The 17,727-nt window shown below is 39.8% G+C and overlaps 1 protein-coding gene across 1 annotated transcript in view; it reads right to left on the minus strand.

Annotated features, from left to right (window-relative positions):
* The window catches only part of pdia5 (protein disulfide isomerase family A, member 5), a 211,341-nt gene that overhangs the window by 124,702 nt on the left and 68,912 nt on the right, over nucleotides 1-17,727 (minus strand). The window contains exons 7-9 of the mRNA XM_073046123.1: nucleotides 16,305-16,365; nucleotides 12,423-12,490; nucleotides 1,307-1,398 (exon numbers count right to left, since the gene is read on the minus strand). Coding sequence (XP_072902224.1) covers nucleotides 1,307-1,398; nucleotides 12,423-12,490; nucleotides 16,305-16,365 — 221 coding nt within the window. The remainder of the gene's footprint in view (nucleotides 1-1,306; nucleotides 1,399-12,422; nucleotides 12,491-16,304; nucleotides 16,366-17,727) is intronic.

A 17,727-nucleotide genomic window follows, 5' to 3' on the forward strand; every position in this document is an offset into this window, starting at 1 on the left:
TGGCAGTAGAGGAGGCCATGGACCGAAATGCGGAATGGGAATGGAGTGTCCTTGTCCATCTGTTGCTGGAACACTCACCTGTACCTTCATCTTTAGCCCCTTTGGCCCATACTGTTGCGACAAACTAAATGAAGTAGTATTAAATGCCTAACTAAATTAACCATGTTTCTTTTCACATCCCTTTATTCTCTGCAGTCATGTGCTTTTTCCTAATCCAATATCCCATCCTACATTATTCAACAATTCTTAGTGAGTCAGATTTAAATATCTCATCATCTTGTTTGCCTTGCTCCTCCTCACATGTAACACATTGAATTTCATTTGTTCCAGTGATACTCTAATCCTATCTATGCCTCAGTATATACTGTACCTACTAAATATTGAAAGTCCTAGATAAAGGGGACATGCAGAGAATGTTTCCAATACTGAGAGACTAGGTTAGAGAGCACAGCCTCAGAATAGAATGTCTCTTTAAAATACAGATGAAGTGAAATTTCTTTAGCCAAAGGTGGTAAATCTGTGGAATTCACTGCCACAGACTGCTGTGGAGTCCAAATCATTGGGTATATTTAAAGCAGAGGTTGATATGTTATTGATTAGTAAGGGTGTTAAAACTAATGGGGAGAATGCAGGAGAATGGAATTGAGGGAGAAAATAAATCACCCATAATCAAATTGCGGAGCAGACTAGATGGTCCAAATGGCCTAAGTTTGCTTTTATGACTTATGGTCTTTTAGTTTTTCTTCAAGCATCTTCACTTTCCTGTTTCTTTCTGCTGCTTTGCTCAACCTGATTTACAGCAGTGACAAAGTATTTTATTCTCAATAAAGCACATGATGCTCCACAGCTATATTTTTTTTCTTTATTTTGGTTTGTCTGACCAATATTTTGTGAAACAATATAATTAATATCTCAATTCCTGTCAGAGTTATTGTAAGGGTCTTACAATGTTTACATGGAAGATTTCAAATGGACGGTAATATACATCCATAAACACAATGATATCCTGATACAGAGTCTCGGCCGGAAATGTGACTCTTGACAGGTTTTGCCAAGCTGAGTTCCTCCAGCATTTTGCATGTGGTCATAAACGTCCATTAACTTATTGTGCCATAGAATGGAGCTAGCCGTAGCACAGAAAGAAAGCATAAGAGAGTATCTGAAGTGAAACTGCCACACCACATGAAGCACCAAACCACGTGGTGTTGTGTTACCTATGATAGCAAAACCACAAAGTCACACAAGATAGCTTGGACTTGACTGTTAACCTCACTGCTCAATCTGAGGATAATAAAGCATGACTTACTCAAAATAACAGAAAGTTGGATATCCTTTAACATTAAATTCCTGTTTGATTTCATCAAATTCAGCTGGATGGACATTCATCCCAGCCATTACCTATTCAGAAAATATTGCATATTAGTCCAGACATGCCAATCAAAACATCGTCAACGAAAACTAAATGAAGTTAGTTGACTATTCAACCCTTTATTTACTTTAAAGATACAGTGCAGAACAGGCCCTTCTGGGCCAATGAGCAACCCACTCACTTAACACTACCCTAATCACAGGACAATTTACAATCACCAATTAAGTGGGACATCATTGGACTATGTGAGGAAACTGAAACACGTGGAGGAAACCCACACACTCACGGGGAGAAACTTACAAACTCCTTACAAAAAAAAAGCCAGAACTGAACTTCAACCTCCGGAAAGCCCCAAGTACTAACCGCTATGCTACTGTAGCACCTTCATATTCCAGTAGTTTGCACTACCCTTAGTATCTAAAGCTTCTATTCAATTCTGAATCCCAAGGTTGTCCCTTCACTTTAAGAAATGATGGTTCCATTTGGTCCTGGCTAAATCAACAAATATAATCTCCAATTGTTTATTTTGCTTCAAATCTGAACAGATAGGGTGAATCAACAAGTCCCAGCAGGGGAAAAAACCAGATCTAATCAAGTTTTCATAGGAAGTTGTGAATAGAACAATGACAAGAGGCAGCTGTGGAATTTGGCAGTAGGAAATTTTGCATTTAGTGGTTGTGGTCTTGTGGTTTCTAATGGCAGCATTCTCGTGACCACTAACACAAGTCCAATTCTATGTCACCCTATCAGCAACTTTCACCAGAATGGAAAGGGGGCATAAAACCAACACCTAAGCCCATTTTTATTACTAATTATAAATGACATGACTCCAAAGTTACCCCTGTCACTGCACTGCACTGTGAACACTTTAAACCGCTTTTTATAATGTTTACAGAAGCTGGTATATATGTATTTATGTACATTTTAACCTCTAACAATACTTTTTTATTTAATTCTTTATAATTGTTGAATGCTATTGCATTTTTGTTGCATGTCGCATCCTGGGCAACATACCACAGCAAATTCCTAATCCAGGTTTCTGGTTAATTGGACCATCAGTTAATTGGGACAGCTACTTATTTGGGACAACTCTTAAAGAACAAAAAGTAATTGACAAAATAGCCTGGATTCCCTATGTTATTTGGGACATCTTGCTGCTTAATTGGGACAGGAGACTGTTCTGAACAGTTTTTAACTAGCACCAGTCGTATGAACTTGTGTGGCCATTACATACTACACTGTATTTATAGTGAACAATTTTTAAATTGTGTCATTTGTGATTTTTGTCCCTGATAGTTGTGAGAAATAATCAGTAAGACCACTTAGAGTTGTTTTGCTCACAGTGATTTCAAGCATTCAGGCTTGAAGATGCCAGAAACGGCCGGGAGAGAAACTGAAACTATTTCACTACTTCAACAAGCTAAGAACTATGAATAAGTTGAAGGTATTGATAAGCATCTTGAATATTACAATGAAAATGAAGATTTGGAGGATACAATAATTGAAAGCATTGTATGAAGGCCATTATCCACACTAGGTGTCTGCGCTGATTTTGTTCATTTACAGTCAATCAAAAGAAGACAGTAGCATGTTGACTCCCTATCCAATGACAGCTCTGAAACCTGTGAGGGGGGGTGGGGGGGAGCTTCTAAAAGCCATTGCATTGGGACAGTTCCACACTCTTGACCTTGGAAGTCGAGGATCAGTGAAACGAGTAGTCATCACCAACGTGTCTTCCTTAGTTACAGTAAATAACCATGATTTCTGTGCCTTATCATGCCTTCGCTCTCTTCGGAGCTTTGCAGAACTATATTCTTAGCTGTTAGACCTCACTGTTCATCCTATCCAACCAGACCACCGGAGCCGACTTCACATGGTAGGTCAGATGTGTCCCTATTTCACAGGTGGGCTATTCTCAACTTGTTTAGCCTGCCTGTCAAAGCAGTAGATCGGACTTCCGGTAAGATGGCGATTGCTTAGCTGCTCCGAACTTTTGTTCTGTTACGGTCGCTATCTTTCCACTAAATGTCTCCATTTTTTAAACCTTAATTAGGAACTTTTTCGGTATCTCTTACTTGCCTGTGAACACATCTAACTTACAATGTCTAGCAAGAGTTCTAAATCCGGGAGAAAGGAAGCTACGGCTCCCACAGACGAGACCCGGGCTGCGCTCGGTCAGCTCCGAGACGAAAATTTAAAGGAATTCAAAACCGCTTTCAAACAGTTGGAAGACAAACTGGATTGGATCAACGATAAAGTGGACAAACATGCTGAACACTTATCTCGCATCGATTCGACTTCTGAAGATTTAGAAAGCCGTGTTCGATACTTGGAGACTCTCTGTTCCAGTTTAGAGGGAAAATGTAACAAACTCCTTTCCAAAATGGTGGATCTCGAAAATCGCAGCAGACGCTGCAATCTTAGAATTCTTGGATTACCAGAGACCACCGAACAGGGAACAACAGTGAAGTTTTTCGCCAAGTTTCTCTGTGAGATATTCGGGAAAGATTTGCTTCCGAACTCGCCCGAGCTCGAACGGGCACACAGAGTTTACGCTCCCCCCGGAATTCTGGGCTCCCGCCCGCGACCAGTAATTTTGTGCTTCCATCAATACCAGGTAAAACACAGTCTGATTGTGGAGGCACGTCGCAGGGGTTCTTTTCCTTTCCAGGATATAACCATTCGCTTTGTGGAAGATTTTTCACCCCAGACCTTAAAGATGCGCGCTGAGTTTAAAGGCGCAATGAAATTGCTTTTTGATCGTGGTTTTAAACCCTCTCTTCGTATTCCTGCTGATCTACGAATCAAGCTTAATACTGGAAAATACAAGTGGTTCAAATCAGTGAAGGAAGCTGAAGCATTTGTGGCAAGACTTCCGGCTATCCAGTCATCTTCGGAACCCGATTGGACCTCCTAAAATAGTGGATAAGTACTCCTCGTAGTAAAATTACTTTTTCTGGACTCAGACTTTACGTGAATCATTCAGACATTATTCATTGAACCTCTAAGGGCTGTCGACAATCTCTCCCTGGATTTGGTGTGTGTGTAATCTATTTTTATTCTTGTATAACTTTATCTACAGAGTTCTACTACTGACTCTAACTTGTTTTGGAGGTTCGAAGTCTTTAGTGAAGGCCTCCCTGTTTGTTGGTTCACAGTTTAATTGCTGATTTAGTTTTCCTTTTTTAAATATTTATTTATTTATTTATTCTTTCTTCACCCTTTTTTCTAATCTCTGAATTTTTTTTCTCTCCTCTCTGTAAATGGTTGATAAATACTCGTCTTGAATTTATAATTTTCCCTTTCTTCTCCTTTTTTTAACCTTTTTTTCCCCTTTCTCTTACTTTATTCTTCTATAATTTTTTCACGGGTAGGTTAGTTTTGGTTTTCTCTCGATTTTCTCTGTATTAAGTTTTATATTTCTGCAGAAGGTGTTCTAATCTGTAGTTATGTTTTCTAGTGCGTAAACTAGTTACTATTTGCTATAGTATTTATACGGAACTGCTGTTAATGACACAGATCTGGAAGTTGTATTTGGGTTAATTTTTTTGGTAGAGCTAGCTACTTGTTTTGGTAGCCGTCTAGTTTTGGGTTGTGTGGGTGGGGTGGATTTTCCAGTTCCAACATCACTCACTGTATTTATTGTTTCTCTTTATTGCTCAGGACACGTATATGTTTTGATTTTATGAATCTATGTTTACATCTCTGCTCCCAGACTGCTACTGTACTGCTTGACTTTTTATATGCCTGCTGCCTTTTATGCATTAGTAATTGATAATGGCTAGTGCACTTAAATTCGTGAGCTGGAATGTAAAGGGATTGAATCACCCTGTTAAAAGGAGGAAGGTATTCTCACATATCAAACAACTCAAAGCTGACATTGCTTTCCTTCAAGAAACTCATATTCGTTATGTTGATAGCTCCCGGCTTCTGTCAAAGTGGGCGGGCCAGCATTTTCATTCATCCTTTGCCGCTAAAGCTAGGGGAGTCTCCATTCTTATTAACTCAAATATTCCTTTTGAACTCCATAATAAAACTTCTGATACAAATGGCCGTTTTATTATTGTTTCTGGTAAACTATATAACACTGAAGTTGCACTAGCAAACCTGTATGCCCCCAACTTTGATGATGTTAACTTTTTTGAACGGTTTTTTTCCTCACTACCAGACTTAAACTCATACTCTCTTATACTGGGTGGTGACTTCAACTGTTGGTTGGATCCTAATCTGGATCGATCGTCCTCTGTTACCAGAACACCTACTAAATCTGCCTTAGCTATCCAATCGTTTCTCTCTAATTTTGGTATCTCTGATATATGGCGTTTCCTTCATCCTACTGAGAGAGATTATTCTTTTTTCTCACATGTTCACCATACCTTCACTAAAATTGACTATTTCTTACTCGATAACCAACTTATTCCATTTGCCCACGCTTGAGACTATCAGAGTATACTGATTTCTGACCATGCCCCAATTACACTCTCTCTGAACTTTCCTGGTCTCCCTCAGAGGAATAAACACTGGCGGTTTGATTCAACTTTATTATCAGATGATGATTTTTTTAAAATTCATTAAGGATCAGATAACCTTTTATTTTAACACTAATACATCACCTGAAGTGCCATCCCAGATTGTCTGGGATGCCATGAAAGCATATCTGAGGGGTCAAATAATCTCTTACACAGCAAATCTCAACAGAAGATCCCGTGCAGATCGACTAGACCTCATTAACCAGATTAAAGAATTGGATCAAATATATGCCCAAACTAAGAACCCTGAATTATACAAGAAGCGCGTTGAACTCCAAACTAAATTTAACCTTCTATCCACTCAACCTTTCGAACGCCAACTTCTCGAAAGCAAGAGTCGCTTTTACATTCATGGGGATAAGTCTGGTAAACTCCTAGCCAATCAGCTGAGGCGTTCCAAAGCCAAACAACATATTACAAAGATCCGGAAGGAGAACGGAGACTTTACATCGGATCATTTAGAAATTAATGACGCATTTTAAAATTTCTATTCTCGGCTTTATTCCTCTGAATCTCTGAATGACAATATCTCTGTTGATCAATTTTTACAGAATCTGAATATCCCCTCACTTTCATCTGATTTCAAAGCCAAACTCAATGCGCCTATATCATCAGAAGAAATATCTTTTGCAATTTCTGCACTGTCCTCAGGGAAATCTCCTGGACCTGATGGGTTCCCTGTAGAATTTTATAAATCATTCTCTTCACTTCTTTCTCCTCAGTTACTTTCAGTATTATCTGACTAGTTTAATTACGGCAAATTGCCACCCTCTTTCAATGAGGCATCTATTATTCTTCTTTTAAAAAAGGGCAAAGATCCAACAGAGTGTTCCTCGTATAGGCCGATCTCTCTGCTCAATGTTGATGTAAAGATCTTAGCTAAAGTTTTGGCTCATAGACTAGAAACCGTTATTCCCTCCATTATCTCTGATGACCAAACAGGCTTTATTAAAAACCGTCTCCCTTTTTTTAACATCCGGTGTTTATTCAATATCTTATACTCAGCTCCAACTGGGATTCCTGAATGTGTTATTTCCCTCGATGCGGAGAAAGCATTTGACCGTATAGAGTGGAACTACCTTTTTGCAGTCTTAGAAAAATTTGACCTCGGCCAAAGTTTCATCTCCTGGATCCAATTGCTGTACCTGTGTCCTACTGCTTCTGTTTTAACTAATTTTCAGAAATCCCAAGTATTTAATCTCAAACGTGGCACCCGTCAGGGATGCCCCTTAAGTCCCTTTCTCTTTGATTTGGCTATAGAGCCTCTGGCGATAGCATTTCGAAACTGTCCTGAATTGATTGGGATTTGGAGAGGGGGTGTTGAGCATAAAGTTTCTCTCTATGCTGATGACTTATTACTCTTTCTCTCAAATCCGTCTACGTCCTTACCTCTAATGTTTTCACTTCTTGACCAGTTTAGCCAGATCTCTGGCTATAAACTTAATTTACATAAGAGTGAACTTTTCCCAATTAATAAAGAAGCACAAGAACTAACATTTCGCGATCTCCCTTTTAAAGTAGTCCATAATCACTTTACTTATCTTGGAATTACAGTCACAAGGAAGTTTAAAGATCTCTTTCGTGAAAACTTTGCCAATCTTTCATATGCTATAAAACAGAATCTGGTACAATGGTCACCTCTATCTATGTCTTTGGTAGGTCGTATTAATGTTGTTAAAATGTATGTTCTCCCCAAATTTTTATACTTATTTCAATCTATCCCAATTTTTAATCCTAAATCTTTTTTTGATTCCTTAGACTCTATTATTTTGTCATATTTGTGGCAGAATAAGCGTTCTAGAATTAATAAAATACATCTCCAAAAATCTAACAAAGAGGGTGGCATGGCTTTACCTAACTTTCACTTATATTATTGGGCAGCTAATATACGTTGTGCTACCTTTTGGTCTTTCTTCCATGGTCAACCCGAGTGCCCTAACTGGGTGGCAATGGAGTTGAGCTCCACTAAAGAATTATCTATCTCTGCACTTCTTGGCTCTGCACTCCCTAGTAGTCTGCCCAGATTAATAGCTAATCCTCTCGTTAGACACACTTTGCGTATATGGGCTCAGTTCAGGAAATGCTATGGCTTCCAGGGGTTCTCCGTTTCCAGCCCTGTCGCACATAATCACCTTTTTTTACCTACTACGTACGATTCAGCATTCCATGTTTGGTATAGGAAGGGCATTAGACATTTTGAAGATCTTTTCATTGATAATCGCTTCGCCTCTTTTCAGCAGCTCTCTGTTAAGTTCAATCTGCCTAACGCTCACTTTTTCAGATATCTCCAAATCCAACACTTTATTGCTCCTTTAATTCCTAACTTTCCTGAAATGCCTGCGAAAAATGCCATGGACCTATTTCTTTCCATCAATCCACTAGGTAAAGGTTTAATATAAATTATCCGAGATAAACTAGCAGCCTTACGACGGGCCCCTGTGAATAAAATTAAAATGGCCTGGGAGCAGGATTTAAATATCTCCTTATCCGAGTAGAGCTGGGACTCAGTTCTCAAATCGGTTAACTCAACCTCTCTTTGTGCTTGCCATTGCCTTTTACAGTTTAAGATTGTTCATAGAGCCCATATGCCTAAATCTAAACTATCTCGATTCTACCCTAGCATTAGTCCGCTCTGTGATAAATGCAAGAGGGGCGTGGCCTCTCTCATCCATATGTACTGGTTCTGTCCTAGTTTGGAGAAATTCTGGAAAGATGTCTTCACTACGTTATCATGTACTCTGAATCAGCGCCTAGAACCAAACCCCTTAATTGCTCTGCTCGGTTTTTGGGGCGAGACAGATTTATGTCTGGGTCCGACCAAATGCCGAATATTATCCTTTGCCTCTCTCCTGGCTAGACGCTTGATCCTCCTTAGATGGAGAGATGTTGCCCCGCCCACTCATGCTCAATGGCTTAACGACATTATGGCCTGCTTGGACCTCGAAAAAATTCATTATTCAGTTCTGAATTTGGATCTAAAGATCCATAAGGTCTGGGGACCTTTTATCGAGTACTTTCATAACCCTCCTCTTGACTAGGGGTTTGTTTTTTTTTTCTTCTTCTTTTCGGTCCCTTGCTTTCAGCTCCCTTTTTTTTTCTGGTAGTAGGCATTATTATCCTCTGTTGCTAAGTGTATTCACAGTCTGGGAGTTTGACTGTTCTGACTTATACTCTCTATATTGAGTTGCGGTTGGTCTGGAGTTGTTGTTTTTTCTTGTTTTGTGGGGCTTGGGGAGGATATTAAGCTTACTTGTCTTTAATTTAGGTGCTTTTTTGTTAATTCTCTTCCTTTGTAGCATATTGTTATTGTATGCTTAATTTTGCACTGTATTAATGTTCCTCATTGGGATTTGGGGTTTTTAATTTGTAAAATGTTTTGAAAAACTAATAAAAAAACGAATAAAAAAAAAGCAGTAGATCGTGGTGTGGCTACTTGGAATATTGGAATCCACAGTACATTCATCTTGGTTTTGAGTGCATCAATCCAGTGTGCATTCAATCTACCATAAATTCCGATGTATAAGCCGAGATTTTGGTCCTAAAATTAGGGGGTCGGCTTATACAGAGGGTGCCTACTTTGGAAAAATGAATACACGGAAGACAGGTCATATTTATTGGTTGTTATTGAGTCAAATGTGTGTTACATACCCCGTAACTGGGTCACTTACCAGCAAAGATAGAGAGGTCCGTTGAAGTCTGATGGTACTATTTTTAACAGTATTTATTGATAAAAATACACAAAAATACACAAAAATAATATCAATGCAACCATACAGATAATATACGTCGTCAATACTAAATCTAAAAGCGCGGGTATAATAATAATCGATAAGGAATAGCTCTATCGTTGTCTAGGGGATAATGTGTTGTCCAATGGAAATATAAAAGTCACTTTAGTTCATTCAAGCTGCAGCTTTTTGGTTGGAGAGAAAGACGGGTTAAAACTTGCCCATTCCTTTTATGATGTCAATCCTTCGAGAGTCGTTGGGAGTTGATTTCCCCGTTGTTAGCTAAAAACCATTCTTCCGTGATAAAGGCCCACCGATTCCGGGGCAAATGGAAAAGGACGCACGTGGCCTTCCCACCGGCTTTCGCTAATATGGGATCGCTAGCGTTTCTTCTGGTGTGTCTGAAGGGGCTGTTCCCCAGACCCTCTTTTATCCTGACTCACAGGGTCTCAGATGTCAATCAGGGTGGAATGATGCAATCCCTCCACCAACCCCCCCTTGGTTCATTGCCTGGGGGCTTTGATGCATCGTACAGGATTCAATACACAATTCCATCTCCAAGAGACAATAGCCGTTATCAATGGTTCCACCTTTCGGAGGCCAGGACACATTCCAAACTCTTTGTGGATTCTGCATGTCTTTCTCTCATTTCCTGGGTCTCCTGACTCGAATCAATAGCGATCCTGCGATTCTCAAAAAGGAGGGGGCCACGGGCGTAACATGTGTTCCACTGTCGATGCATGAATTCTTTGAATGGTTTGTTTAAACTCATGTCTAGTGGATGAAGCACGGACGTCAAACTACTGAGGATGACTGCAATGTCCGTATTTTCAGCTTTCAATGCTGCCTTTGTCTCACATGACAAGTGGGCTTTGAACATGTCCCAGACAAGTAGCGACTTTTCCTTCGGGACGTCGACGCCGCACCTCTTTAACCCACTTCAAGCACCTGCTTCGTCCATCCAGTAGTGTTCTTGAATGTAAACAACATCACCCCACGGGAATTTTCTGAGCAATCTTTGTTTTTTGTCTCAACACAAGATCACGACTATTCATAAATCGGGTGCACCAACTTTGTGTAGCTTTGAAATTTTCACTAACCTCATGGTGCTTTTCCTCCCATTTCAACGCTTGAACTCGAATCATTTCTCTGGTAACAATGAATCCAGACGATTGTTGGTGATTCACTTTTTCTTCCAGTTCTGGCCACTGGCATGTTTTCCTGCAGTTTATACATTTCATCTATGGCATTTCCCTCAGTGTGTCCTCTGCCTTTCTCCACTCTCTCACTTGTTTCTTGTTTACACTAAACTTCTTAGCAGCTGCAAAATTATACGTTCCTTTAGCAAAATCAACAACCTTCAGCTTGAAGCCAGCATTATATCGCATTCGTTTTAATCTTTTGTACATGCTGGTCGCAAACTCAATACTGAGTACACGTACTGATCCTGCTACCCCGTGTTATGTTTTAACGAGATTACGATGGGCGCTAAATGGTTTCATGGGGGTTACATTTCAGAGGATTCTTTTCCTTTGGAAACCTAATCCAAAATTTCCCTCCCTGATTTATTTACGTATTAAGAATTTGCTTATAACGCTCTACAATGTGTAGGCCTATTTTCTTAGCAGGTTCTGGTACACAAAATTTCCAGGTTCCGGATCCGGCAAAGCTGAGTACCGGCATGTGAGATCTTGTGATCTTTTCTGGTTATATCAAAAACCTCTACAAAAGGGGTCAGCTTATACAAAGGTAACATGAAAAAGTCACTTTTTTAGTCTTGAAAATGGGGGATCGGCTTATACACCGGAATTTACGGTAGTAGACTACAGTCATTCATTAATTTAAAAAAAAATCATTATGGAATGTGAGCATCACCAACTTTTACTACCAAATTCCATATGCCCCATGAAGACTATGCATTTGTAGTAGTCCATTTGTTTATAGTACTATGAACATTTTAGCAACAGTGGAAGAATAATGTTTAAGTGGTGTTTGCATGCAGGGCACTTAAAGGTAATGAATGTGGAGCCTGCTACCAATACAGTGTCTTGTCAACACACAGACACACCCAAGTGTGTGCGTACACACATAGTTAGATGAGAGAAGATATCTAACAGAGCCCACTTTTCAGACATAGACTACAGATGCAGAAATCTGGATCAAAGAATCAAAATACAGAAGGAACTCAGTGGGTCAGCTGACATCTGTAATGGGGAATGTGATAAGCACAGACGAAGGGTCTCGGCACAAAATGTCAACTGCCCATTTCCCTCTACAAATGCTCCCCAACCCACTGAGTTCCCTCAGTTCATGTTTCGCTTCAAAACCCATCAGACATTTTCATAGAACAAGTGAATGATTTCAGACAAGGGTTTATAGGTAATCAAAACAGCACAATGAATTAACAAGGTTGTGTACCGTTTCTCCACAGATCCTGCCACTGAATGTTTCCTGTGTTTATTTATCTGTGTATATATACTTTGATATTTAACACACATTGTCAGATTTGATTAGTCCAAGATTTAGTAAGTAGCTAATAATTTAATTTTAAAAGAAATTTGGTTTAATAATGCAAGTTGTTTAACAAAGTTTATACAATGAAGTAATTTCCACAATATTTTTTGAGCATCAGGTTCACTTGATTTCGTTATCATAACTTTCTACTAGAAGTTAAAGCAGATGAGAAAAACTGTACAAGATAATAGGATCAGGACTGAAACCTGATTAAACTGAATTATGAAGAAGAAAACCAATTATGTTGCCTTTTAACAGGACAAATGACAGTGTGATACTTACATAATCGCCCTTCAATTCTGTGGCAGCTTGCTCAAATGCTGGCATTATCCGCTTGCACACTCCACACCCTGACCCCGGGATCAAAAGTCAGGTCAAAGGCCATGGCAGCACAACAAACAGAAGGAGAGAGAGACAGAGACAAACATTGAACTAAACAAATCAGTGACAGCTTTGACAAAATCATTTCACCTGATGCCATTCCAAAGATATCACAGCACAGTGAGCGCCAGCTCTTTCTCAAACTATTCCACCTAATCCTTTCTCCTAGACTACTCTTCATATCATTTTTCAAATAGCTACACAATTTCCACTTTAAATACCATTGGGATATTGCTGCATGAAGGGGCAGGGTGGGGGGGGGGGGTGGGGGAGGAAAATTAAGAGCTCTTGAGCTTGGTGCAGAGATGAAGGTGAAAGATTAGTTTTTGTTGTACTGTAGATCACGGTCTTTTTTGAAGGCTTTGCTATTGCCTGCTTGGTAGGTGGAGGGCACTGATGCTGTTTGCTGAAGTAAGATTGGGAGGGAGAGTGTCATTGCTTTGCTGCTGCTTGTGCATGGGAGGGGGAGTAGGTGGGACTTTGGGGTTCTAATGTTTTTACTGTTACTCTTTCTTTGGGGGCACGCTTCTGTCTTTGTGGATGTCTGTAAAGAACAAGAATTTTGGGAAGTATATTTTATAAATTTCTCTGATATTAAATGGAATTATTGAAACTATTGAAGGTTACTCCTAAGCTCTTAAAATAGACAATAGATAATAGGTGCAGGAATAGGCCATTCGGCCCTTCAAGCCAGCACCGCCATTCAATATAATCAAGGCTGATCATCCACAATCAGTAACCCATTCCTGCCTTCTCTCCATATCCCTTGACTCCACTATCTTTAAGAGCTCTATCTAACTCTTTCTTGAAAGCATCCAGAGAATTGGCCTCCACTGCCTTCTGAGGCAGAGCATTCCATGTATCCACAATTCTCTGGGTGAAAAAGTTTTTCCTCAACTCTGTTCTAAATGGCCTACCCCTTATTCTTACTCCCCCAAGATCAGGAAGATGTTTCCTGCCTCTAGTGTATCCAATCCCTTAATAATCTTATATGTTTCAATCAGATTCCTTCTCATCCTTCTAAATTCCAGTGTATACAAGCCCAGTCGCTCCAATCTTTCAACATATGACAGTTCCGCCATCCCAGGAATTAACCGGGGATATGATATGATCAACAAGGTTTAATATTTCAAAGGTTCAAAGGTCCAATTTAATGTCAGAGTAATGTATGCAATATACATCCTGAAATGCTTTTTCTTCGCAACCATCCACAAAAACAGAGGAGTGCCCCAAAGAAACAGTTTAATGTTAGAACCCCAAATTTTCACTGCAACCAAATTTCAATGATGGAGTTGAACCCACAAATTTTACATCATTCAGGGTGTAAATAACTGCATAACTCCAGCTTCACTCAGGAGTCAGGCACAGTAAATCAATAGCTTTTTAATATGTGCCTGAAACTTTTAACATCAATTCTCCCTCATGTGCTAGCTAATCCTGTACAGTTCCATAAGACATGAGCAGAATTAGGCCATTCAGTCCATCAAGTCTGCTCCACCATTCAATCATGACTGATTCATTATCCCTTTCAACCCCATTTTACTGCCTTCTCCCCGTAATCTTTTATGCACTTATTAATTAAGACCTATCAACCTCCACTTTAAATATAACCAATGACAGTCTCCACAACCATCTGTGGCAATGAATTCAAAGATTTCACACACAGTGCTGAACTGAACTGAATATGCCTGGACTCTATCACTTCTGTGTTTTCTGCTAATTTTCCCCCCTTTATTTGCCATTTGTGTGATTTTGTTTTTACGCGTTAGAGGTGACTTAATGATGTTTTTCCTTGAACAGGTTCCAAGGTTTTCTTTGTTTTGTGGCTGTCTGTGGACAGATGAATCTCAGAGTGGTAATACTCCATGCACACTTAGATAATAAATGTACTTTGAATCTTTGAGATTCACTACCATCTGGCTAAAGAAATTTCTTCTCATCTCTGTTCTAAAGGGATATCCATATCCATCTATTCTGAAGCTGTGGCCTGTGGTCTGAAACTCCTCCACCACAGGAAACATCCTCTCCACGTCTACTCTATCAAGACCTTTCAATATTTGATAGACTTCAATGAGATCCTTCCCCCTTCAATTCTGCCAAACTCCAGCAATAGGCCCAGAGCCATCATATGCTCCTCATATGTTAGTTATATACTGTACCTTTTGCTTTTACTTCAAGATTTCAGAGAATTGTCTCATTGTTTTGTTATTTCAATGGAGCACAGTTACCCTAAATTCACAGCTAGATACTGGTGAATTACTAATCACTGTTTCTTGTGAATTATTTAAGTGTTGGTGCAATAGAAATGCAAATAGAATAAATGCATCCTGTAGTTGCAGATGCAGACTAGTGCTTGGAATCATAACAGATTCTCAATCAGAGTGTAACAGGAACATAAGGATTCCCAGGAGTTTTCACACCACAGAGTGAAGGGGTTGTGAAAGTGACCACTAGGTTTAGAAGCCAAATCTATCACTGGTCACTTAGCAGAGAGGAAAGAGAAAAATTGGCAAGAAGCAACACATTCTCTGCAATAATAATTTTTGGATTGCACAGCAGCGTAGTGGTTAGGGTATTGCTGGTACAGCACCAGCAACTTGAGTTCAATTCACAATGCTGGCTGTTAGGAGCTTGTATGTTCTCCCCATGAATTCACATTCCAAAGATGTAACTGAGCAGAGTGGGCTGGTGGTTTGAAAAGGGCTGTTCCTGTGCCATATCTCTAAATAAAATCCAAGTATTATTGCTATTTCCAAAAAAAATCTGAATACTTCTAGACCTGATAATATTTATTTAACTTACATATGAAGTATTCAGGTCTTAAGAAGAATAAACACACACATAAAAGAACAGCAATTCTAAAATGAAAATAAGCCACAAAGCAATGACACTGACTGAATAACAGAAGGTCGAGAAATCTTGCTGCTTCATTATCATCAGGTAAATGGTGTAAAATGGTGTAAAAAGCATTCACTGCAATAATAGCAAGGAACATTTTTCTTAATCTGACTAATCTGAGGATGCAATTTCTTTCTCCAGTTTGACTCTCCTGTCCTCTGGTGGAGATCCACAGTTGGCAGGAAGCAAGGCCTTACCACCACCACCACTACTTCCAGCAACGTGGCCAAGTGCCTGCTCATGTTTTGTTAATGGATGGAATGTGCCAATACATTCAGCTTGTCAAGCTTGTTCTACTCATCATAGAGTCAAACACCACAAAACAGGCCTTTCGGCCAACTTCAGTGCTGATCAAATATTCAACTATACTAACTCTATTGATTAGCATGTGGGCTGTAGTCTTCTATGTCTTTAATTCAAGTGCTTGCTGTGTACCTTATAAGTGAGAGTTAAGTTGTATTACTTCGTCTGCCAGAGAGTCCAATAACTCATCAAAGTCTAATTTCCACTGTGTAGCCATCAAAGGGACTTTCTTTCCTGCCCCTACCCTCCCTCCCTTTTGCAATCTCTGCAGCTCTTGTGAATATTTTTTGACACAAGGAGGTTCCAATTAAATATGCAGAAAATCCAGTGTCTCTTGTACCAGATCAATTCTATCTGTAGAAGAGACAATGCATTGACTCTATTGTGTTTCGTTGCATTTACTGTGAATGCCTGCAAGATAATGAATCTCAGGGTAGTATATGGTGACATATATGTACTTTAATAATACATTTACTTTGAATTTAGAATCCCTCACTTGCTCAGCTGTGGTTGGTATACAGAGGACATGCATGCAATACAACCAACAGGCTTGGCACCTCAATACATACAGAGAAAACTTACATGGTGCATAGAATATCATGAGAATTGGTCGCTCCTCCTTCCTTATTAACTTTCTGAATTCCTAAGGAAAAGTTAATTGAAACAGAGAATTATCAAGACTTGTTACAAAGCAAAAGCAAAAAGCTGCTAAAACATAATGAACACTTCAGGAGACATGAAAGACTGCAGATGTGGAATCTGGAGCAACACATGATCTACTGGAGGAACTCTGTAGTAGCACAGAGCATAGCGGTTAGCATGACACTATTATGGTTCAGGGCGTTGAAGTTCGGAGTTCAATTCCGGCACTGTCTGTAAGGAATTTGTAAATCCCCCCCCCCCCCCCGCCCCAATGAACCATATGGGGCTCCTCCGGGTGCTTCAGTTTCCTTCTACAATCCAAAGTCATACTGCTTAGTAGGTTAATTGGTCATTGTACATTGTTCAATGCTTAGGCTAGGGTTAAATAGGCTAGTTGCTGGCCAGTGCAGCTCGTTGGGCCGCTGTATCTGTAAATAAACAAACAAACAAATAAATAAAGTGTGGGAGGAACTCAGGTCAAGCAGTATCTGTGACTGTCAACTACTTTTGGTTGAGACCCTGCACTGCGACTTTAGGGAAGTACCAATAGAGTGCTGTACTGCCCTCCCTCTGCTACTCTTTAGTTAAAACATTAAACAGAGTTGCTTGCTCAATGATGCAACTGGTATAGGCAATGCCTCACAGTGCTGAAGACTGCAGGTTCAATCCTAATCTCAGGGACTGCATGGAGTTCACATGCTCTAAGACTATGGGAATTTTTCCTGAATGCTTTGCCCTGTTCCCACATCCCAAATATACGAAAGTCGGTAGATTAATTAGACACCTGTAAACTGCCCCTAATGTGTAGGTAAGTTGTAGAATTTGGGAGGGGGGCTGTGGAAGAGGAGAGTTGGAGAGAATAAAAAATGGGGTTAATGTAGGATGAGTGCAAATAGGTGGTGATGACCAGTGCAGAGTGGATGGGCCAAAAGGTCTGTTTTCTTGCTGCATCTCTTGACTCTGCGCAAAACAGCCCATGGTAGCAAAGTATCGGAACCACAGCAGGGGAGCACTGGCATTGCCAATCATCCCTTATTGAATACCACTGAAATAATTACATAGTCATTTCTTACAGTGCTGCTTGTGGGACCACGCTAAGTGCAATTTGGCTGCTACACTTGGCAGCAGTAAACCGTGACGACACTTCAAAAAGTAATTCAATCGGCTGTGAGCCGCTTTAAGATGTCCCGAGGAGGTGAAAGCATTCTATAAAAACAAAATGCAAATTCTTTCTTTATAGGGGAAAAAAATGCACTTCAAAAGATTTCCACATTCTTTTCTCCCCTGCAATCAGAAAGATTTATCATGGATGGAAAAGAAGCTGCAACATTATTCGATGTATGTCTTTGGATGCCTCCTATTT

This window comes from Hemitrygon akajei, chromosome 5, assembly GCF_048418815.1.
Source record: "Hemitrygon akajei chromosome 5, sHemAka1.3, whole genome shotgun sequence".
In the NCBI taxonomy this organism is placed as follows: Eukaryota; Metazoa; Chordata; class Chondrichthyes; order Myliobatiformes; family Dasyatidae; genus Hemitrygon; species Hemitrygon akajei.